The 23,444-nt window shown below is 53.7% G+C and overlaps 2 protein-coding genes across 2 annotated transcripts in view; one reads left to right on the top strand and one right to left on the bottom strand.

The window, feature by feature from the left end:
• Window positions 1-8,101: 8,101 nt before the first annotated feature.
• LOC110548658 (voltage-dependent T-type calcium channel subunit alpha-1H-like) lies at window positions 8,102-9,872 on the bottom strand. Its single transcript, XM_060363968.1, has 2 exons — window positions 9,736-9,872; window positions 8,102-9,443 (listed from the first exon to the last, which is right to left on the bottom strand). The coding sequence occupies exon 2, from the start codon at window positions 9,423-9,425 to the stop codon at window positions 9,024-9,026; it is 402 nt and encodes a 133-aa protein (XP_060219951.1). The 5' UTR covers window positions 9,426-9,443; window positions 9,736-9,872; the 3' UTR covers window positions 8,102-9,023.
• Window positions 9,873-9,931: 59 nt separating this feature from the next.
• Tekt4 (tektin 4) overlaps window positions 9,932-23,444 on the top strand; it is a 42,650-nt gene continuing 29,137 nt past the window's right edge. The window contains exon 1 of the mRNA XM_060363965.1: window positions 9,932-10,059. The gene's annotated coding sequence lies outside the window, so the exon portion shown is untranslated. The remainder of the gene's footprint in view (window positions 10,060-23,444) is intronic.

Here is a 23,444-nt window from a genome sequence, read left to right as displayed (position 1 = left end):
TCAGCTTTAGCAGAGCAGGGCCTGAGTGTCCCCGGGAGAAGCCTAATGGGCCATAATGTATTTCTCAGTACTCTCTGCACGGGGGCTGGGAGCTGGGGGCAGGGTGCAGCTTCAGACTAGAGCAATCTCCTCCCTGGCCATCTGTGGACAACACTCCTCTCCTAGGAGGCCAAGAGGAAGAATGTCCTGTTCCTCTGCAGACAGTTGCAACAGCTAGAGACAGGTAACAAGCAAGGCCTTATGGGGACCACAGTTCTGGGAACCGGAACACCAGCTCTCATAGCCAAGCGTGTGCATCTGTTGCTTCCCCCGTTCTGCTCAGAACTGAAGGACGGTGACCACTATGATGGAGAGAGCGTTGAGGAATCCCAGGGGTGCCTCAGCAGGACCCCTCGTGAGCAGTGTGGTCCACTCTGTAAAAACTCACCAGAGACTCCCATTTAGGGGCTGACCTTCCAGGAAGCCCCTGGGCTGAATGGGAGTGGCTCAGATCTCCTTGGAGATCTCCCTATAAACACACCAGACACCTGCTGTAGCCCCAGGGAGGGGCCTCTGACCACAACAGTGAGCCCCGTGCATGGCCTGACTGGCAGACCAGGCAGTCAGAATGGCCGATTTCATGGCTGATTTTCTCCTCTCCCCAGGTGGCCCACCCCTTGTCTTAGAGCCTGACACTGAGCATCTGATTTATCCCAAGTGGCCACCTCCAGTTAGCACATCACAGCCTCCTGCCCTAGCTAAGCAGAACTGCTCATCTCGCTCCAGGAGTGGGGCGTGCTATCTGGGAAAGGCTCATTCAGGCGTGCATGCACAGAAGGGCACACGCACAGCCATGTGGACAAGCGTGCCACCAACTGGGCTGGGCTCTGTGTCTCTGTCAAAAGCACCACAGGCCAGCGGCCTTAAACAACAGAAACTCACTCCTACTCAGTCTGGGCCGGAAGTCCCCAGTCCAGGCCTCAGCAGGGACTGCTTATCTTCAAGGCTCTGGGGAGGCTGTGTCTGGCCCTCTCCACCTCCTGGTGTTAGTGACAGTCCTTGTGTTCTATGGCTGTGGCCACGCTGCTCCTGTCTCTCTCACAGTTCTCATACAGCCTATCCTCTCCCCATCACTGGATCTGAGGCACTGAGTCCAACCTGTCCTCGGCTCAGTCAGTTACACCTGGAACTATCTCACTGCCAAATGGGGATGGCCTCCCATTCTGCTGGTCACAGATTCCAAAGGGGACAACGTTCAGCCCCATACAGTGACGGAAGCACTATGTGTGTAGCCTCCCTTGCCACTCGGCTGGAGGCCATAGGGCCACAGGGAAGAAAACTGAGGCCCCAAAGCTAATCAGGCCACAGAAACAATGCAATTTTTGGTATCTCTTTCACCACCCAAACTTCAGAGGAGTCTGTTTACACTAAAGGTCCCGCTACTTTCCAAAAAACAAAAAACAAGAACAAAAAAAAAAAAAAAAAAGAAGCACAACAGAATCAAAAACCAAAAACCCCGACTGAACTCATAGCTTCTGTCACCATGGGGGCTGCATACCCCAGAGTATGGGCCAATGCAACAAGACCCAGGGAGCCCAGGCTCTACTCAGAACTGGGGCTGGAAATAGCTCCAGCGGTTAGGGCTTAGGTCCACCAGCCGGGGTTCCTTCTGAGCACCTGCCACACCTGCCCTGTATACCACAGGCCTGCCTAACAGCCGCTCGCTCTGCACCACAGCCAGCCACTGCACCTACCCATTTGGCACTCTGCCCCCAGCTTCTCCGTACACACAAGCCTCAGAGTCAACTGGGCTGCTAACCTTCCTGCAAATACAGGGACGTAGGACCCAAGAGATTCCGGTTCCTCCAACTGTAAAAGCCACTATCCCCTAAAAGCCACACCGTGTTAGGGTGCCTCCCTTAGTCCTCATGCCTGTGAGAGGCCCAGAGGTGACCCCCCCCATACATACCAAGGGCTTTGCCAGGTAGAGGCAGGTAAAGAAGAGGGCCAGAACAAAGTGGGGTTGGCAGAGCCCTTACACTCCTGAAGCCCCTTCCCCACGTCATTGTCCCAGGTGCACCAACCTGGAGCCCAGCCTGGGGAGGGGACAGCAATAGCACAGTCCAGAGGGAAGAGGACAGAGCAACCAAGCCAAACCACTGTGCCTGCCAGGAACACCCTGTGTGCTGCCAGGGTCAGGCCATGGCGGGCTGTAGCAATCATCTACTTCCCATAGTCAGCCAGGGGCTGTGATCCCCAGGATTGGCCTGTTCCCCAGCCCGAAGCAGGTCCTCTGCCTACTGCCTGCTGCAGGTCTGACCAGCCAAGAGGCTGAGGTTCCATACTACTGCCATGTTAATAAAACAATGACTCTTTATTTAATGTTCATATACAAGAACCCATTTTTGGGCCATGGTTACTTCCCTCATGAAAGAATGCAGAAGTACCAAGGGGCAGAAACAGCAAAGGGTGAAGGAACCTGGCTGGACCAGGCAGGGCTGAGGTCTTGCCCATGGGTCTCTTGTCAGCAGGTGGTGGGTGAGTATGGGTGCAGGGCCAGGTATGCCAGCATCAAGCCTAATGGACATCTTCTTCCCCACCTGGGTAGTCAGAGTGACTGCTCTAATCCTAAGGCAACCTCTAACACTGGGAGCATGGGGGAGGCTTCTAAGTCCAGGCTCCAACTCTGGCAAAAGCTTAGGGAGCTTATGTGTAAAAGAAGACCTCTGGGACCCCCAAATTCCTCCTGTAGCCAAGATCAGCCTGTGTTGGGCCAAAAAAAAGGCTGGCTCCTGATTGTCTAGGGCTCCTTTATCCAAAGCTCACATATCCCAGCTGAGGAGGCAATGAATATATACAGAGGCTGACATTCCACAGTCCAGCACCTACCTAATTCACTGTATTCCTCAGCTGTCCCTGGTCTCTGCCCTGCTGCCAGAACCCCAATCTATCTGCCAGCCCGTGGCCCACCTCCTCCTCTTGCCAGCCACAGTGCCTAAAGGGATCTGAGAAGCCAGAAGACACCAAGCCTGGCAACCACGTGGTAGCAGCGGCTCAAGTCTGTTCCATAAGGCCCTTCCTGAGAAAATGGTAAGTGGCTTCAACATGGAGCCTGTCAGTTATTCCAGGCAGGCACAACACTCTGGGTGTACCCAGACCTTCTGCCAGCTCTCTTGAGCTGGGGATGAGGGGCGGAGGTCCAGTAGGTTCATTTCCTCTGCATCCCTGGCTCTCTGGACTGCGTCCTGTCTGAGCCTCTGTCCCCTGTATCTGATCAAGGATCCAGCCCTATGTCACAACATACCTTGTTTCTGCCCGGGGCTGTGGCCAGCCTTTTATCTCAGGTTGAGAAGTTTAGCCTGGGCCAGTATTTCTTAGGGATGCTCCAAGTTAGGCCAGGGGAAGGGAGAAAGCTAACAGCTCACTAGGCGGAGAGAAAACTTTCTGAGTCAGGTCCTGAGGGCTGCTGCCCCCTCCCCAACAGGCTCAGCTCAGCACCAGGGCGGACATCTGCATAAACAAAGGTAACGGATTTGCACGCCTGACCTTGACTGCTCAAGACTGAGGATTGGACTTGGCCACAGGCCATTGCTCTGGATTCATCCCTGTTTGACAGACTGCCCCATCCCCCGCATTCTTCCACATCCTGACCCTGAATGGGGCGTCTGCCAGCAGCACTGGGAGCCAGGCCCACTGCACACACGAAGAAGCAAAGGGAGCTCCCGGACCACCCTGTGTGCTCCGGCAGGCCGCAGAGACACCCACAGCCTGCATCAGTGAAGCCACTTTACCAGCATGGTGCTGGAGTGTCTCAGCCTCCAAAGTTACGAGGACACCAGCAATCACTTCTCATTCTTTGTCCTGCCTTTACATTCCTGCTTTATCTCAATTTCCCAAAAGGCTGTGTTCCAACACTGCCCCATTCTGAGGAAGGGTCCAAAACCCCCAGAGGAAGCCTACCAGGTTCCTGAGTCCTCAGGCTGGCCTACCCACCCCAATTCTCTATCTCTTCTCACGTCCCCACTCCTAACAGCAAGCTCTGGATCACATATTCCCCCCTCCCATAGCACTTCAAGGACACAACAGCCTGGCCATCAGCTACATGGGGACCATGTAGTTCCCATGTAGTTCAGCTGTAGTTCCCACCTACCTCAGGAGCAAAACCATGGCACTTGCTGGCCATTTTGGTCACACACACGAAGAAGCTACTGGCTTCCTCTCACAAAGACACAGTGGTCATCAAGTAGGTGCCACCTCCCTGGTCCTGGTACCAGCAGCCTCTAGTCCAGACCATGCACCCTCTAAAGGGCCCCACCTGCCACAGGCACATAGGTAGCTGGATTCTGGATGGTTCTGTTAGGGAGACTTTTGCCTAATAAGTAGTCAAGGGCACTGGTGTCAAGAGCCCCTTCCTTTCCCAATTCCTTACAACACAGGGGGTCAAGGATCAATCAGGGAAGGTGTACATGGAGAACAACTGTGTGGGGCCTGCCATGGTCCCCATGTAGCTGATGGTCAGGTTCTTGTGTCCATGTGAAGTGCTGAGATTATCATAAAGGGGCACTGGGTTTGGTCAACACCAGGGGAGATTAGAAACAAACAGGGTAAGGCCTGCTAAAAGGAGCCAGCATCTGCTGGCAACAGAGGTTGAGCCTGGAGCCACCTCCCCCTGGGTATGCAGGTAGGAAGCATGTGGGTTAGGAAGGTGATGCCTCGATTAGGAGGGCAGAACTGTCTGTCTATCCTAGGACACTGTATGGTGGCCAAGACAGGCCCAACAAATCAAAATACACTAAGGTAACAGCCATTCCTGAGCCACCCAAGCAGGTCCAGGAGACACAGTCCTTGCCAGAGAGGGCCTGTCCTAGACTGAGCCTCCTACTCCTTCCTCATGGGCACTGAAGCCTATATGCACCCTGCAGTCCTTCAGCAGGACATGCTCGGCCTCGCTGGCATTATGCCTGTTTCGTGGAGGGATGAGACGGGAAAGGTGACATTTCATGGGTATGTCAGCTCCCTGATAAGGGTATGAATGACTCTCCAACAGAAGCGTACAGGGACCCACTCTGGGACTCATCCATCTGGGGTCCTTCCCGACATGCCACCACCCACAGCTCTTAGTAATAAGGCTCCCTCGCCTGTGCCAACGGAGTCCCAGAGCCATGGGGCACCCTCACCCAGACACGGCATGAGTCCACACATGCTCCAGAGTCCCACTTGGCGGGTGCTGGGTGGTGCATCAACGGTGTGGGACATGTGTCCTGCCACTCTTCTCCCAGCAGTGACCTGCACACACTGAATGCTCAGCGCTAGGACCTTGGGGAAGGCTGACTCCTAAAATGCAGGGCGAGTGTCCCTAGACAGACAAGAGTGCCTGTCAAGACAGTAGTCCTCTCATCCACATCCCATAAACCTAACTGGCTGAGAGTGGTGGACATTAAAGGAGACAGCAGCTGTTCCGCCAGGCCATCCAGGGTCTCCAGAGAAAACAGAAGCTGACATGGACAGTTAACAGTAGGAGAAAGACCCAGTAAGGCGTCAGGTTATAGAGAAGAGGCTGAGGGTGGGGAAGCAACCACCCCTACCTCAGACCCAAGAACCCTTAAAGGACCCCCAAGAGACTACAACATTCCTCGGTAGATTACCAGCCAAGGCCACAGAAGCCTGTGCTACTTAATATGCCTGTATCAGAATTCAGGCCCAAGAGCCCCTAGAGGGCCAGTGACCCCCAGCAATCAAGACAGTTCCCCTGAGGGCCAGCTTGGATGCTCTGAAGCAGCAGAGATGGACCGTTCTCAAAGCGCAGGATGAAGGCAAAGCAGTACAAGGACAAAGGACTGTCTCCCCATGCCCAAGGCCAGACCCAGTGAGTCCCCACAGGGGGCAAGCATGCCAGTGGTGAGCCAGGTACTGGCAGGCACCTTGGAGCAGTGTGCCCTTGGGACATCTCAAAGCATCCATTTTCAAAAGACGTCAAGAAGACTTAGGCTTGTCAAGCCAGGGCTACAACAAATGTGTGAACTTCCAAACTGGGCTCAGCCCAACCAGTGCCTCTTTACCTATGTGACCTTGACATGCCCTTCACTCTTTGTCAGTTATGGGGAAGGAGAGGTTAAGGGGGAATGCTCCTACAGACTCTCACCTCTGAATACCCCAGATCTCCTCCTAGACCCTACACACCCAGAGCTCACTTCCTTTGCTGACACAAGACAGCGGTGCCCACTCCCGAGCTTCACACCCCTGGGAGGCCCCACCTCCCTTTGCTTGGGACAGGCAGCTGCGCTGCAGGCAGTTCTGGGTCAGGAGCCTGGAGTGGGGTGGGGGAGCCAGGGCAGAACATAACCCAGCAGAGCAGGCTACAACACACGGGTCCCACCCACCTTCCTCTATAAATAAGCCTGTGTAGGAGAAACAGCGCTCTCCCCAAAAGTTCCAGCCCGATTGTATTTTTAAAGAGCAAACTAAATCAATAAAGACAAAGGCTGTCCTTGGAGGCTCCTTTGCCACAGGGATGGGAGACACCATCTAGGCAGAACTAGGACTATGTGTATATCGGTACCTCGGCTAGCCATGTGAGAGTTCCAGAAAGGTCCCGGACCGGGAGAAGGTACTTCCCTAGGTTCCGACAGCCAATAGAAGCCCAGCTGTGGCTGGCAGGCATCTGCTGGGAGCCAGCGGCTGCTTCTCAGAGCAAAGGTTCACCTGAGCAAAGCCGACTTTCCTCCCTCTGGGAAAGACAAAAGGTCCTGCCGACACTATGTCTACCTGCAGGGGAGAACGGAGGCCCAGGAAACACACTCTAGCCACAGGACACTACACAGTCCCTTGTAGAAATTCTGGCCATGCCAATCAGCCGGGGCTCCCCTGCCTCATACAAAGCCACTCCTCCCAACTCCCAGGAATGTAAAGAGCCTCAAAGAGCTTGGAAAGCCTCGGCCCACACGGGCTTCCCCAGTAAGCTGATCTCCCGCCTGTCCAGGCATGCAGCTTATTTTAGGATCTCCGTGGGGCCCAGGTTCACACCCCTACTCCAGAGCCTGGCATCTGCTGGGGGTCAGACCATCCCCATGTGGCCAGGGCTCTAGTGAACCCACCCCACTGGACAGATGCACAGTGCTGACACGGCCATATAACCTAGGAAACCAGGTTATACCTCTTTGTGTAGGGCATCTCCCTAGCTTGGGATACGCGGAATCCCTGGTTTTCGGAAGTCAGAGAATCTAGCTGTGTCTTGAGGTACACATAGCAAGAAAATGGGGGTGTGGCAGGGCTGCAGGCACAGCCAGCAGCTCCAAGACAGAGACTTACTTGAGAGCAGGAGGAGGACCTTCTCCCCTTGGTGGCCTCACTTGCAGGGACAGCCTGGCCTTTTTCTTCCCCAGCTGAGAGCTCTCCTCACCCTCCTGCCCTCTCTTCCAGTGCTGATAACACCTGATTCTCTGTTAGGCCTACAAGGGCATCTTCCACTTTAGGTCATAAAGTTGGCTCAGGCCAGGTGGCGATATTATTTCCACAACCCTTGAGGACTCATTCTACCTACACGAGACATCTTATCCCCACCTTCCCGGCATGCTGCAACACAAACAACCTTGTTAGAAGTCCTCAGGGACACAGCAGCTAAAGAACCAGGGTCAGCCTCAGACTCCAGTGCAGCCAGATCCTGGCTGTCAGAAGAGCAAGCTGAGGCCCACTCCCTTAGTTTGTCCAGCTTGGAAACAACAAACTCAGGTATTAACACAGGGCTGGCCTTTGTCCCCTTCCAAGTTCCACAGTGGCACTGCCCAGTGGCCCACCACCACTCCCAGCCACATCATCTTTCCACCAAACCAATCACCCAGTCACCTCCAGTCTAAATCCTGCAGAGGGGACAGACTGACAGCCGGCACACAAGGTTACCCTGCTCCTGCACAGAGGGCCAGCCAACCCAGAGGATGCCCACCACCGGCAGTCACCACAGTCAACTGCAGAGGACAAAGACGGCAGGCATGAGCCCAACCTGGCTCAGAGTAGGCCACAGCCATAGCCCTGGGACCACCATCCTCCTTTATAAGCAGAGAAAAATCTGACTCACCCAGTGTTTGGATTGGAGTGAAAAGAAACACGGGCTTTATTACTTTTTTTGGTACAGATTTCTCTTTTGTATTTAATATTTATACAGTTAAACACACAAGGTAGAGAAACATATACACACATTGCTCATTTTGCCTCTGCCTCCGACTCTCCCGAAGAGTGTTTATGGGCCCATGTCAACTCCCTGGCCCTCCACCCACCCAGCCCAGGAAGGCAGCAGCAGCACCCACAGCTCAGCCTACCCTGGTGACCAGCTCTGTTGAGTTGCTGGGGGAGGGGTAAGGAGCAAGCAATACCAGGCATTTTTTTTTTCAGCTCCTCCTCAGAGCCTGCCAGGGCAGTCCCCCAAAGGCCACCTGCTCAGTGGCCAGGAGCCTCTTTTTTTCACCCCAAAAATGCCTCCAGCACTGACCCAACCCTTTTCTGGAAGCTTCTGTGAAAGTCTGTAGCCTTGGGGCCAAGAAAATTAAAAAGGCACAATCCCTCCCTCTCTAGTCAGGCAACTGTGGAGAAGGGGGTCGGGTTCAAAGCTAGCTGCTTCCCTGCTCCCCTAACCCCAGCTGTGCCTGACTTAAATCAGCCCCTGAACAGACTTCAGCCTTAAAGGCTGAGTTCTCAACCAACGTCCCTGGCTCTCCGCGAAAGAGCCAGGGACCAGCCCTGCCTGGAACACAGCGCCCACAGAGCAGGTGAAAAACTTTCTCCCCTTCAGGCCTCCCAGTCTCCAGAGAGGGGCTTCACCTAGGCTCCGGTGTTCCTTTGGAAAGCTAAGAAGGCGGGGATTCCCATCTCCCCCTCTCCGACGGCAGGACGGCAGGAGTTAACAACTATCTTTCATTCCCTTCCAAGCCGGCGGCATCCTCGCTGCTTCCGCCCATACTCTCCCGTCCCGAGCTGCCTCTGAACCCAGATCACACCAGCAAGTTCCGAGGCGTAACCCTACCACCTCTGAGAAGAACGCTGCCCTCGCACCCCTACCCAGCCCGCGCCGGATCCCACAAGACGGGGTTCACAGGGCGTACGCAGAAGGAGTCCCACACCCCAGCCCCCAGCGCCCTGCCAACCCTGTAAGGATATGGGTTACAAACCAGTCGGAGGCACCAGCTGCGCGGCCGCGTGGTTTGCCCGAGGCAGAAGAAGACCGTGGCAGCCAGTGCCGGGTATGGGACGGGCTGTTCCTCGTCGGCGCCCAGGTCCGCACCACACTCGGTCGCTGGGCTCTCGGGAGCCGACACGCCGGACCCGGATCCTCGCTGTTCCTCGCGCCCCGGCGCCCCAGGACTCGCTGGGGAAGCCCTTACCGGCGCTGCAGGGGCCGGAGGCGAAGCGCCCAGGGGCACCCGGACCTCGTCCGCGGCCAGAGTGCCCTCGGTCATGGTAGCGGAGGGCAGCACCTGCGGAGAGAGGGCAGGCGGTGACCCTGGCCCAGGAACGACGCCCCCGCCCCGCCTGAGGCGGAGCGGAGCTGCGGGAACAGCCGCGGCCGCCGGGATGTCTTTGTCTCTCCTTATTAGAGACAAATGCGCCCCCCGCCCCCTCCCGCCCCCTCCCGCCGGCAAAGGCTGGCAGCCCCACCCCCAAGGCCGAGGCGAAGGGCTGCGGGAGCCCTAGGGGGTCCGAGCCCACAGAGCTCAAGTTCAAAGGGTCCCAGGCGCGCAGTAAGCGCGCGTACCCGCCGCGTCTCACCTCGCTCCGGTGGCCAGCGGCGTCCCCGCGGGCATACCCGGGGCGGCGCTGTCACTGGGGACCCAGCCCGGAGCCCGGAGCTGGGCCAGCACCGCCTCCTGGGCCCGCGCCCCCGGCCCACCCGGCACCAGCTCTCGCGGAGACTCTAGCTCCGGCCCGCCCAGCAACAGCAACGGTGTCCAGATGCGGAAAACCGCTAAATACACGGCGGGGCGGGCGCGGACCGCAGGCACGGGCCGGGGGCGCGGCCGAGCCGGAGACAGAGCGAGCGAGCGAGCGAGCGAGCCCTGGAGCCCGTCCGTGCACAGCGCAGGAAACTTCGGAGTGAGCAGTGACGGGGGGCGGGGCGGCGGGGGCGGCCCAAGGGGCGGGGCCAGTGCGGCCGGGGCGGGCCGGGGGCGACCCGCAGGGACCAGGATAGGGACGGGGAGAGTGGGCGGGGGTCATCAGCCCGTCCCGCCCCCACCCAGACACAAGCTATCCCACACCTCCTGGTCCGTGCTTCTCTGGTGCCGGTTCCCCGCCTGCCCCAAGTCCAGGACTGGGCGAACCCGGTCCGCGCCCCACTCCCCGACCTCTCCTCCCGCCCCATACCATCTCGTGGGAGAACACGGCAGCAGGGGGCGCTCGCAGGGATGCTCGGGCGAGGGGCGGGGGAAGCGGCGCCAACGTCCTTCCCCGCCCCCACTGCGGGGGCGCGGAGCAGGCGGGGACCCCCTCCTTTCCTCGCGCGCCGCCCCTTCCCTTCACTGCTAGGGTCGGCTAGGGGGCGGGGCTCAGCAGGCGTGGGAGGCACGCCGTGACCATGGCCGCGAGGCGCGTGCCCTTCCCCCACCGCGTGTGTCTTGGGTGTGCCGGGGCGCCAGTGTCCTGGGGCGCATGGGCGACGCGGGGCGCGACGCGAGACGCGACACCGATTGTCCTGGGGCAGCCCGGGTGCTCCGGCACGCAGTTCCCTCACACTCCTCCCAGTTTCCGCAAACTTGCTGGTGCCCATCCCCCTTCCCTTCTTTCGTGGAGACTGGGGCGCACGGAAGGACCTGGTGAAAGAGCGCAAGCGGAATGGAGTCTCCCAGCACCCACCGGCTCACCAAGGGTATACCCTAAGCATGTCGCTGGCCCTCTCCCCGCCCCTTTATACTCCAGGGATTGCAGGATCCTGGTCCCATGAAGACATGAGCAGAGGGGCTGCTCCCTCCCTCCCGCTGAATTTATGCAGGGTTTTTTTGCTTTCTCATAATTACCGCTCTAGGGTCATAAAATTCCAGCTCCTAGGTGTGTATCCACTCAAATTTCAACCAACAAGGGGCTCTTTCACCTTCACTTTCACGGTGTTACTGGGAAAGACCACTCCTGTCCTAGACAAAGAGCAGCCACCCTTTCTCTGCCCTGGGGCAGCTGGGCTCTTTGGAGGGCCAGAGCAACATAAGCAAACCCATGCCTGGATGGGCCCCTGGCAGGGTGAACTGCAGAGAAGTGGAGCTTCCCATGCGTGGCTGGGGGGCTCTGGGGAGACCTCACCACCGGGCCTGGGAAGGGCACAGGCTGGAGGGAGGTGGTGGACAGCAAGGACTCTATCCTCTGTATGTTGGTCCAGGCGGGGCAGGCCCCTGGGCCCAACAGCACCTCATCTTGTATATATGAACTTTTCAAGAAAAGGAAAACATTTACTCTATTTTAATGCTCCTACTTACCAGTGGGTGGCTGCGGCTCATAATTAAGGTCCTCGAAGAGCAATTAAGGACCTAGCCACCCAGGAGAGGGACCCGGGAGAGTCTTGAATACAGCTGAGAGAAGCACAGACCAAGTGAGGCAAATCATACCAAAGCAGGGTCCTAGACAAGGTTGCTGGTAAGCCTGCCACTTTCCTTACACCCCTTGTTAAAGGTTAAGATGAAGTGCAAGAGCTTACTGATAGGGTGGCGGGCCCCAGTTGGAGCTGAAAGGCATGAGCAGAGGGGCTCAAGCAGAGGTACAGCTGGGGTGACCACTAGACATGTTATCTTGGGAGCTCCATTCCAGTGGGAGGCAGGCCATGAACACGTGCAAAGATGGAGCAGATAAATATCTGTTGGCCAGGGCAAGCGCCTCAGATGTCACTGAGAAGATAGGCTTCCTGGGGGATAAGGGAAGAGGATCAGAGGGCTGGAGGCTTCAAGGCCCCGATGCAAAGGTGCTGTGGAAACCAAGAGATGGTGGAGAAGTGGGAGGATGCCCCAGAGCAGGACACATCCTTGCAGAGGTCAGCAGTAAGATGCAAGGAGAGGGCCAGCGCTGGTTTTCTGCTGGGCCCTGTGGAGCCTGGAGGGAGCTTCCTGCACCCTAGATTTGAGGGCTGTCTCACCCATGTCTGTTACACACTGCTGTTCAAATTTCTGTGGAAGGGGAAGGGCCCCTGGACGTGTGTGTGTGTGTGTGTGTGTGTGTGTGTGTGTGTGTGTGTGACTGAGCCATTTCCCCAGGCCTGGCTGTGGACTTTTGAACCATTATTTGAAAGAAATCAATGGTCTGACAGTGCCCACAGCCAGCAGGACCCAGAGCTGCAGGGACACCTACAGAGTGATATACCCCTTAGGGAACATCTTCCGTGTCTCCTCCTCCTCCGGCTCTGTCAAGCCTCCCGAGGACCGGCTATGCCCTCACAGGGTCCCATGTCCCTGGGCTGATAACTCTGCTCAGCATCCTGTGGCAGTGGTCATCTGCAGTGGCCTTCCACACCTGAGCATCCATTATCAGCCTGCTGATGTCCGCTTTGCTGCAGGCGTGAGCATATCCACGTGACACAGACTTGCCTTTAGGAGAGGAAATGAAAAGCAGACACTACTCAGATATGAGATGAGAAAATCGGGTTCAAAACAATGAATGCATAATACGCTCATGTGGTGAGCAAGGAATGAGAGAGACAAGCATAGGACAACTTGGAAGTTGGCGTTAAAATTGTTTAATTAAACCATACAGAGTGTTCTGATGCATTTAAAAATCCTTCAGGCCTCTGGAAATTTTGGTTCTGTCTTTTTTTCTTTCTTTCTTTCTTTCTTTCTTTCTTTCTTTCTTCTCTCTCTCTCTCTCTCTGTGTGTGTGTGTGTGTGTGTAGAGCTGCTTGACAAAGAGTTGAGGACTGCAAGGGGAACGCATAACCTAGGAATTGAGCCGATGAGAACCTCAGGGCTATGACACTGGGGATCACTGGTCCCTCCACCTAGCTGAAGGTCAGCTGAAGGCAGGGTGGCCCACAGGGCAGTCAGCAGTAGGAGTGCCTTCACCACAGCCTGTGGACACCTATCCAGCTCAGAAGGTGCTCTTGGCACCCACCCTGACTTGGCTACAGATCCTCAAGACCTTCCATTTCAGCTTCATGTGGCTTTCTTCTCTGCTCCATATACCTATGGCCCTCCTAAAAATCCCAGTGGTTCCCATGCTTCTTGGATCAAGTCTGAGCTTGGAGTTTGGACCTACATCCTCCGTGAATGAGTGAATATCCATGCCTAGGCACCCACTATCCTATCTCCTCCTAACCATCTCTATCAGACCACAGGTACCCTTTGCGTGTCACAATGGCCCTGCCAGGCTGCCAGACCTGGCTTCACCTATAGTTAGGTCCTTTAAACTCAGAGGGCCTGGGATCCTCTTGGATTCCTGAAACCAAAGCTTCTGTCACCCAGCGTCCCAGCCCTGTAGCGGTCACCTATATGTCTACTAGGCCAGGTGTGCCTGCAGGTTCTATGTGGGTATGTATAAGGCTGCGCCTTGATTCCAGGCACATTCCTCTCCCTCAGGTAGGTGGACGGGAGATGTTTTTTGCATGGGTGAGTGATAGCACAGCAACCTTGGGACTCAGAGAGGCTGATGGGATCACCAAGCAGGTGGGCAGCCTCATACAGGTGTCCACTGAGCTATAATAGAATTGGGGATCTTGCTTCCACACCCTGCCTTCTCTAAGGATGCCAAGCAACTCTGATGCCCCATGCATCTCTGGGGTGTGGGCTGGGGATGCTAACATTGCCCCAGTTCTAGCCTCCTTATGTCTCTGGAAGGAGGGTGTCTGGGACAGTGGTATCAGGCAGGGCACAGGGGATAGTCTATTCCCTGAGTGTTCCTGAGATGGCCCTGTGTACTGGCCAGTCTCATGTCAACTTGGCACACCCTAGAATCATCAGAAGAGGGAACCTCAGTTGAGGAAATGTCTCCATAAGATCAGGCTGTAAGGCAAGCCTATAGGGCTTTTTATTCATCAGAGATTGACTTGGGAGGACCTGCATCAACTTTGGGGGTTTGTAAATGGGGCCACTCCTGAGCTGGTGGCCCTGGGTTCTATAAGAAAGCAGGCTGAGGAAGCCATGGGAAGCAAACCAGTAAGCAGCACCCTCCACAGCCTCTGCATCCGCTCCTGCCCCCTGTGTGAATCCCTGTCCTCACTGCTTTCGATGAACTGTTATGTGAAGCTGTGCTATAAGGAGCCCTTTCTTTCCCATGTCGCTTTGGTCATGGGGTTTCATCACAGCAAGAATAACCATGACTAAGACAAGTTAGACAGTGGGGTCTTGCTGTGACTTACCGTAGTTTGGGGAGGATTATGAAAGGACTTTCGGGCGACTGAGTGCTGAGTGGTCAGTGGGATGTTTAGTAAGAGTTTGGAAGCTAAGATTGTTGAGAGCGGTGCAGATGGAGGCCTGGCTCAAGTTCCAGATGGAAGCTGTGCTCCCGAAGCAGCCAAGATTGTACCTCCTGCTGGCAGCCAAACTTGGTAACGTAAGAGTCACCCAGGTGCTACTGGTTTTGAGGAACGAAGGGGTTATGGAGAGCAATTGAGGCTTGGCATTGTGGTCGCAGGGTTGGAGTCCCTGAAGAGAGCCCAGGAGAGGTTATTGGTGAAAGTGCAGCCCAGTCGCAGCAAGGGACCCCAGCAGTTTTGGAGATGCCAGCACCATTGGAAGACCACCAAGAACAGTAGCAGTAGTTGAGTGGAGCCAATCAGAGCCGTGTGTGCTGCAGAGGACAGAACCAGAGAAGTGACGCAAGCTACCCAGAAGATCATGAGTGAACCCCCAGATTATTGGGTATTGAGTTATTTACATGGTTAGAGTTTGGTTTTGCTTTGTTCTGAGTGGGACTGCCATACAATAGCCTACAGCTGAAAGACTTTTAAAAGAGATTTTGGATTTTCGAAGAGAATGGATATTTTGAAGAGACTTAACATTTTAATGTGTTTGAATTTGTAAAAACGGTGGGACTTTTATGTTTTATATTGGTATAGTAATGCTAACATGCTATCTTGGGATAAATGAAAAAAGAAAGGTTCTAATTGAAATGTGATGTGTTTGCTTGTCAAGTTGGCAAAGGGGTCAGTTAGTTGTACTGGCTAGTTCTATGTCAGCTTGACACAAACTAGAGTCATCAAATGAGGGAACTTCAATTGAGAAAATGTTTCCAGAAGATCTGGCTGTAGGGAACCCTGAGGGCATTTTCTTAATTAGTGTTTGATGCGGGAGAGCTCAGCCCATTGTAAATGGGGCCACCCCTGGGCTGGTGGGCCTGTATTCTGTAAGAAGGCAGGCTGAGCAAGCCATGGGAAACAAGCCAGTAAGCAGCACCCCTCAGCTGTTCCTGCCTCCAGGTTCCTGCCCTGCACGAATTCCTGCCCTCACTGCTTTTGATGATTGAACTGTTATACAGAACTGTGAGTGAAATAAACCCTTTCCTCTCCAAGTTGCCTTTGATTATGGTTTTTGGCATAGCAGTAGTAACTAACTCAGACACCCTGCTTCCCTGCTAGCTGGTCTGTGAGCTGGACTTGGAGCAGGATGGGTGGAGAGCTTTGTTCCTACAGTCTAAGACTTTGTCATGATGTCCGTCCCTACAGATCAGCAAGGCTATTTCTTCTTGCTGCCTCCCTGTACCATTCTTTCTGCTCTCTGTAAGCAAGTAAATGCTTTCCTCAGGCCACTGTCACTAAAGGTCTGTCCTAGCCCAGTGTTATCTGGAAACCAGGCCAACACTGCTCTGCTTGGTGTCCAGGTGCTGGTGGCCAGCTTGGGCCCCCATGTAGCAATGGACCTTCCGAGCAAGCAGTGGACCATGCTAATCTTTGGGCTGGACCCAGCTCTATCACATCTTGGCTGTGTGGCCTTGCACAAATATTTTGACCTGAGAACTGAATCACCCGCATTGGAAAATGTTTTCGCAATCAAATGACAAGCGAAGGTAAGATGGCAGGCCTGAGGACAGTTAAGCATGGAACTGTGACAGCATGCCCACACAGAAATGTGCTCATGAACAGCCACAGCAGCACAGTTCACAGCAGCCCGGAGGTAAAAACTGTCAAATGTTCAGTAGACATAGATATGAGTGGGATGTGGCCTCTCCGCATGGTCAGACATCATTTAGAAGGTGGAGCCTCAACACATATGGGACAGTTCATGAAAATGCCCCTACCTCAAAGCAGCCAAACACAGAAGACAGTATCCATGGCTCTGTGTATATGAAGTTATCAGAACGTGTAAAGACACAGAGACACAGCCAGCTGTGGCTTCCAGAAGAGGTGTGACAGCAGTGGGTGAGCGGTGAAGGGGTCTGAGAGGGTGACGGTGACTGAACATGCTGAAGCCCACAGCGTTTATCTCGAAGGAATCTTGTGTCTGTGAGGCTGTGGGCACTGCAGGAAAGGGGCAGGCTGGACTGGAATATCCATGGATGAGTTGGAGTCCTTGGGGTGCAGCCTCTATGGGAGCTGGTTGGAGTAGCTGTTATCTTAGGTAAGGGATCAAGGCTTGCAGCCTGTCCTGTGGGTCCTTGAGGTCTCAGGAGTTCTGAAAGTTGGGAGACAAGCTGCAGAAACATCTGGCCAGCCAAATGGGCTGGACCCTTGGGAAGTCAGCTCAGGCTGTGAGCTTGCAGGCATTGGAGGGCCTGCGGGAAACACAGGCAGATGCCAGGCCCTGCTGATGGTGTGCCCTGTCCAGGCCAGAAAGGGAGGGCTGGACCCTTGAAGACTCACTTATAGAGCTCCTTCCTCCCGAGATGGACCTTTTCCACAGAGTGATGGATGCCCAGAGGCACACAAGGTAGATCCCTTAGTCACCAGTCAGACAGACTCCCATGCTGCCCCAAGACTCAAGACATCAGTGCTCTGGGAAGGGCTCCATAGTCTCCAGACACTGTCCTAATACCCAGAGAAGGCACCACACACTCTGGAGGCAGCCCTGAAGTGTGTTTGCATGTGGCCCTGCTTCTTAGCTCCTCTAACCTCAGATATCCAGCCTGGGTGAGACCCTAGGGCTAGCGGTGGTCACTTGGGCCAAGAGAGTTGGGGAGAGAGCTTGCCAGAGAGGGCCGCCACTGCCTGCGACACTGGAATAACAGCTGGGGCAGTCAGAGGGTGAAAGTATCCCAGTGACTCCTAGGAGGGCACCAAGGGATAGGGAGTCAGGCTTGGGCTCCTGCTAAAAGGGTGGGGGTGTGGGTAACACTTTATAGCTTGGCTTTTGTTATAGAGACTGACCAATTTAGAGCCCACATAGGCAGGTAAAGAGGCCAGGTGAGCAGTCTGAGGTCAGCAGGATCCAGGGCTGCAAAGACCATGGCCACCTGGGAGTCTAGGCATTGTCTCTGACTCATCTCTCTTTCATACAGTCATCCCCAGGGGTGTTTTCTATCTTTACAGTTAGCTGAGTTAAGTCATCAACTGTCAAATATTTGAACTGCCTCTCTAGGGATGCCCTCATCCAGTTGTAACAAAGGTCGGCACCTGGGCCCCCCCAACCCCACCCTGCTGCAGCTTCAGAGGCGGGTGGTAGCAGATCATGTGCCTGCCCAGCCACCGCTGAGGCCTGCTCCTTGGCCTTGTTTGAGGGCTCCGACACCATTTACATAATTTATTGTAAATCATTTGCTCTTTGTTTAATGTTCTGTTGATGCTACTTAATGCTGGTTTCCTTAGCCGGCCTGCTTGGGTAGGATGCCTACAGTAGGTTCAGCAAAAGAGAGCTGTACCCAGCACAGCAAATGTGGGCCATCAGGGCAGCCACAATGGGCATCCCTGGAGCAACGGTGTACCGGGTTTGTGGAACAAACATCATGTGTTGGCTACCCAGTTCCAGCTGTGTCCAGAGCCTGTGACCACACTAAGTCAGCACTCCTGTTAGGTCCTTCCTCCCCAGAGCAGGGTCGATAGATCCAGAGTCTAAAACCTATCCTGGGGATTCCCCTCCAACAGGGGCAGTGGTGGCCTGCCAGCATGCTCAGGTTGGGCAAAGAATGTCTCCTTCATGTTAAAACCTTGAAAATGACCAAAGAATTGGAAGGCTAGTTATCAGGAACAAAAGTGGTGAATAAGAAGATAAGGATTCTTGGTGTGTCTGGGGGGTCTTAGAAGAAGCTGAAGCATAAGGCAGGAGACACTGGGTTAGGGGGAGGCTAGGGAGAGAGTCTCCACACTGGGAGGGGTTGTGATTTGGATCTGAGGTGTCCCTCCGAGGTCCAGATGTTCGAAAGGCTTGGTCTCTAGAGTAGGTGATTAAATCCTGGGGCCTCTGATGTTATCAATAATAGACTGATCCCTTGATGGATTCAGGGTTCTGGCTTTATCAGGAGGTAGGCAAAATTAGAAGGGGCTTGGTTGGAAGGAGTGTGTTACTGTGGCTGTGCTTGCTTTCTTGTGTCCCACTCTGTCCCTGCCTCTCCTCTTTCTCTCTCCCCTCTCCCACATCCTTCCTGGCCATCCTTAGGAAAAGAGTTCTGCTCTGCCAGACCCTCCCACCATCATGCTCTCCCTTCGATCCCAGAAACAGAATCAGCTGATTATGAGACTGAAACCTCTGAAACCATGAGCTAAATAAATCTTTCCTCCTTTAATCTGTTGGAGTATTCATCACAGGGACAAAAACATCTGACCAGCAGTTGGGTTTGGAACGCATTGTAGCCATTCTGGAAAAGCATGTGGCAGTGTCTTAGGGTGTCCTCACCACGTAAGCATAAACACACGCTGTTCCATGAAGACTTGTTTAAATGTCCAAGGCGGTCCCTTAGGGAGATGATGCTCAATGCCTGGTCCCTCCCTAACAAATCATAGCTCTGTGGCATAGGACAGAACGCAGCACACAAGGACTGAGTGAACTGTTGGCATAAAACACAGGTGACACCCAAAGCAATCGTGCTGAATGAAAAAGGCCAAACAGGAAAGAGTACAGTGTGCTGTGTAATTATAGAAAATGCAAACTGGCCTGCAGGGACAGGAAACAGGTGGACAGCCGTTTCGGGGTCAGGAAGGAGGGAGGCATCATAGCTTGAGAGTGACAGATGTTTCCACCATCTTGATTGAAGTGATGGTTTTGCAGATGTACACATGTCAGACTTCAAAGTACAGTGCACTTGATATACATCTCAGCAAAGCCCTTTAAAATACATGTGCTAAAAAAAAATTCCCTCTCACTAGGCATGGTGGTGTAGACTGGTCTTTCCAGCTACTCAGGAGGCTGAGGCAGGAAGATTTAAAGTTCTAGGCCTGCCTGATCTATGGAGGGAGTACAAGGCCAGCCTAGGCATTTTAGTGAGACCCTATCTCAAAATTAAAAATAGAAAGAGGGCACGGCTGCCGCTTAGTGGTGGGAAGTTCACCTAACATAGGCAGGACCTTGAGTGTAGGGTGATGGACACACATACACACACACACACACACACACCCGCGCGCACACACACACACACAAATAAATAGCTTCCCAAAGCCAAAGAATTGGAATTCTTATAGCTGTGCATTTCTGGGTATGTAAAGTTCAAAGTCTAAAAAGAGATTTGCCCAGACTCATGACGTGACAGAAAAGACTTTCACACAGGTGCAGGGGGCTGGCTGACCTGCTTGGCTGTGTCCTTCGTCCTGGGTCAGCCCCATCCTGCCTGCCCTGCTGGGGCCCCTGGAGGCCTGAGCCCTGGCTGTGGATTCCCCATTAGCACAATGAGTTCTTGGAGATGTTTTGGTCCTAGACCACACACATCCTCTCATTGCACAGTGTCGTCTGTCTTCTTGGATCTGATTCTTCTGCTCATGGCAGAGATGCAGCCTGTGCTGGGCCACAGCGGGCCTGAGCAAAGCCACACAGAATTCCTGAACTGTGGATCATCGCTCTTAGGGGCAGTCGCTCCAAGCTTATGGAGCTCTTACAGAGTCACGGTGTCAGCCATCAGAGACTGTCTCCACCACAGACCACACCCCTACGGCCAGCAGCTCCACTGAAGTAGCTGAGTCCTCTGCCCCCAAAGCCCCGTCTGGCCTGCTCCACCTTTCCATGATAAGCCAACCTTTCATTCCCCTAAAGGGATGCTGAGGTCCAGTGAGAAGAAGTAGCTCTTGCAGGGTCATTCTGTTAGCTGATTGGGAGGACCAATGTTTGGAACGGGGAAGGTCTGCAGTCTGCCTGAGGCCTCTAATCCTGGAGACAGTGTGGGCAGCAGGCAATATGAGCCTGCCTGAGACACCTAGGCAATACTTGCTTTGCACTGGGACCCTTCCTTCACAGTCAGAGAAGACCCCAGAGCAGTATTCCCTAAGGGCAGATGGGGGAGGTCACTAACCCTTTCCCGAGTGGGGGTTGAGGGTCCTCTCTTCTGCCTCTGGCCAGTGGCACTTGCTTGTTCATCTCAGTAGGCTGACCTTGCCTTTTGAAGCCAGACACTTCTCCAGCCTGAAATTTAGGGGTCCCTCCTTCCCACCTGGCTGAGGCATCTGGTTCCCTTATGGGGTAAGGGATGCAAGAGACCCAAATTCGAGTTCCGACCTAGCCGCAGTGGCCAGGAGTACCGAGCCTTGGCTTCCCTTCCGTGAAATGCAGACCACTAATTGCGCGGCAGGACCCCCTGTGAGGGTACTGAAACTAAGCTTTGTCTTGTCGTCTACCACAGTGCCTTCCAGGGGCCCTTGGCTTTTGCTATCCTGTGTCTGCAATACAGTGTTACAAAGTGGGGCACTTAGAACAACAGAAGTCAGCTCTGTTATGGCTCGGGGGGGGGGGGGAATCTTTGCTGCCTCTCTCTGCTCTGGTGTACCCACCAGCCTCAGTATTCCTCATCTTGAAGCTTCGTGGCTCAACCTCTGCCTTCTTAGCTCTTGGCCTTCTCGCCGTGCTAAAGACCTGTCCAGATGTTCCCAGGTGACCCTACCGCAAGATCTTTAGCTTAATTATTCGTGCCAAGGTCCTGTGTCCAACACAGTGATCTCATTAGATTATCAGGGCCAGGACGTGGGTGAATTTCAGGGACTACCATTCATTCTAAGGCAGCCTCGCTGGGATTCATGCCAGAGCATTGTGGCAGTTATCAGGAGGTTGTTCTGAGTCCAGCCTGAGGCTCCTTGTTATCCAGCCCCTGATTTGCCCACATTGTCCACAGAGATCCGGCCCCATTCAGAGCCTCTCACAAGCCTGGTGCACAAAGTCTAGTTTGTGGCCTGGGGAAGGGCCTGGAGCTGCACAGGCTTCCCCGGGGAAATGCTCTTGCTTGATGTCTATAGATCATCTTTGTTGCCACTTCCTTATAGCTGTATTGAGCGGCTGCTGCAGCCACCTGGCAGATGACCTCCTTGTGTTGCCGGAGCTGATGTCTCCTCCCTCCTTTTATTTTGACTCAGCTGGAACAGGGACAGCACTCTCATCAATGTTTAATGTCCGTGCCAAGACAAGCTTCGAGCTTGCTCTGTGTCCACAGGGCATGTGCTTGGCCCAGGGGTTGGGGCAGTGGCCATGTTGGTAGCTGTAGATCCCTGGAACTTTTAAGTCTTCAATGGAGAATTCCAGTCAAGTCTGGGGCCCAAGGGCATACCCAGAATGAGTCTAGGAGTCCCAAGGACCATAGAACTACAGGAAGAGGCTGACATGAAATCTATCCCAGTGATGCCCAAAAGTACCAGACATGTCGGATAAACAGCTAAACTTTTCCTCAGGAGCCAGATTTATCAGAAAGGGAAGAAAATATTCTCCACAGAACGAGGCAAACAACCTGATGTCTGTCCCAACAGATGAACGTGTTGACATGGGTCAAGGGCTGAAACTGGGATCCTCAGTGATAGGCAGCCTGGGAGAGGGTCACACTCAGGCGTGGTCTGTTTTCCACAGACTCTGGGTGGGGAGAACATGGTCTCTGGGAAATTGTCACAAAGGTTTATGAATTTACACCTCTAGGGTTGGCACTCCTCCAGCTAAGAAATGGAGAAGTTGACTCCCAGCCAGTGATACCCAAAGCCATGGCAAGTGTGATGTCATAGCTTCTCAGGGATAACCTTCCAGCCAGGCCTGAACTCACAGCACCTGGAAGATGACTTCCTTGTGTTGCCAGGACTGGTGTCATCTCCTTCATATTCACCATAAATCCTAGCAGCAAATTCAAAATTGGGGGGGGGAACCCCACAAAATCCTAAGGATAGAAATAAAATACTGTAGGGGAAGAGGGATGGACATTACAGATGATCGAACTATAATCTTTGAAGTGAAAAAGCTAACAGAAGGGTTAGTCAGCTAATTGAGTATGGCTGGTGAGAGAATTAGTGAATTGGAAGATAAAGATAGGACATCACTGGATGCCCCACAGAGCATGGGCAAGCTGGAACATATAAAAAAGAGAGACAGCTCGAGCATGAGTACTGGGTCCCACATGCTTCTAGAATGAACCATAAAGGTAATAGGGACCTACCCTGTGCTTTTGTCATAGTGCTTTGCTGGGACAGCCTCATCCTGCTTCTCACACACACTGTCCCACTCACATGATAAATGGTTTTCATACTGAACCAAAGGAGTTGAAAAGTTGCCGCAGGCTATCTAGACCGTAAAGTCTGCAAAGTTTTCTATCTGGCTCTTTCCAGAAAAAGTTAGTGAGCTGCTCGAGAAGTTCTAGAAAGAGGATAAAGAGTAAGTGGAGAAAATTGCTGAGGTGAAGGCTGGGAATTTTCCAAAATCAGTGAATCCTCTGAGCCCTAGATTTAAGAAACATAATGAGCCCCAAACACCATAAACATGCAGTTCACCAAGGAGAGCTACAAGACCCCAAGATAAGCTGGGAACTGAATGCTAAGAATTGAGGAAAGTCTATGGCCTTGAGACCAGCAGGTGAACCTGGCCTGGTGTTACACTCATGTGGTTCCTGAGAGACTAAAAATGGAGGATCATGAGTTTAAGGCCTGCTTGAACACCCTAGTGAGTCCCTACTACACAATGAAAAATAAAACAGAATAGGACTAGGGATATAGCTCACTGGTGGAGCACCTGCCTAGCGTGTGTGAAGCCCGATTTCAGTCTCCAGTACTGGATAAAATGGCCAGTGAGTGCAGGGCACACAAAGAACCAGCATCACACAACTGCAAGGAGGAACCCGGAGGCTTCACACAAGCCGAGAACTCCATATGCACGTGACACTGACAGGAAACAGCAAAACACACTCTTCAAGGCCGTAAAGGAAGACCTGGAGCCCTGGTAAGCCCAAACACTCTCAGAAGCAAACTCTTGGTGGCAGTTGTGCCCAAGTGAATTTACACATTCAATTCACTTTCCATCAAATCCCCAGCAGGTATTTCTTGGGCTCTGAGAAGATGACCATACATTTTATCTGTATGAATAAAGAGCCAAGAATAGTAAGGGAAAAAACAGTAAGGGAAGAGCCCTTCCATCAGATTTCAGGGTTACGTGGTCAAGGCTAGATAGCTAAATCTTGAGGGAACAGAGAGCAGGAGCATG

The sequence above is a fragment of the Meriones unguiculatus genome, chromosome 11 (assembly GCF_030254825.1).
Source record: "Meriones unguiculatus strain TT.TT164.6M chromosome 11, Bangor_MerUng_6.1, whole genome shotgun sequence".
Lineage (NCBI taxonomy): Eukaryota > Metazoa > Chordata > Mammalia > Rodentia > Muridae > Meriones > Meriones unguiculatus.
The sequence above is the reverse complement of the archived record's forward strand: the minus strand, read 5'-3'. Positions and strand labels throughout refer to the sequence as shown.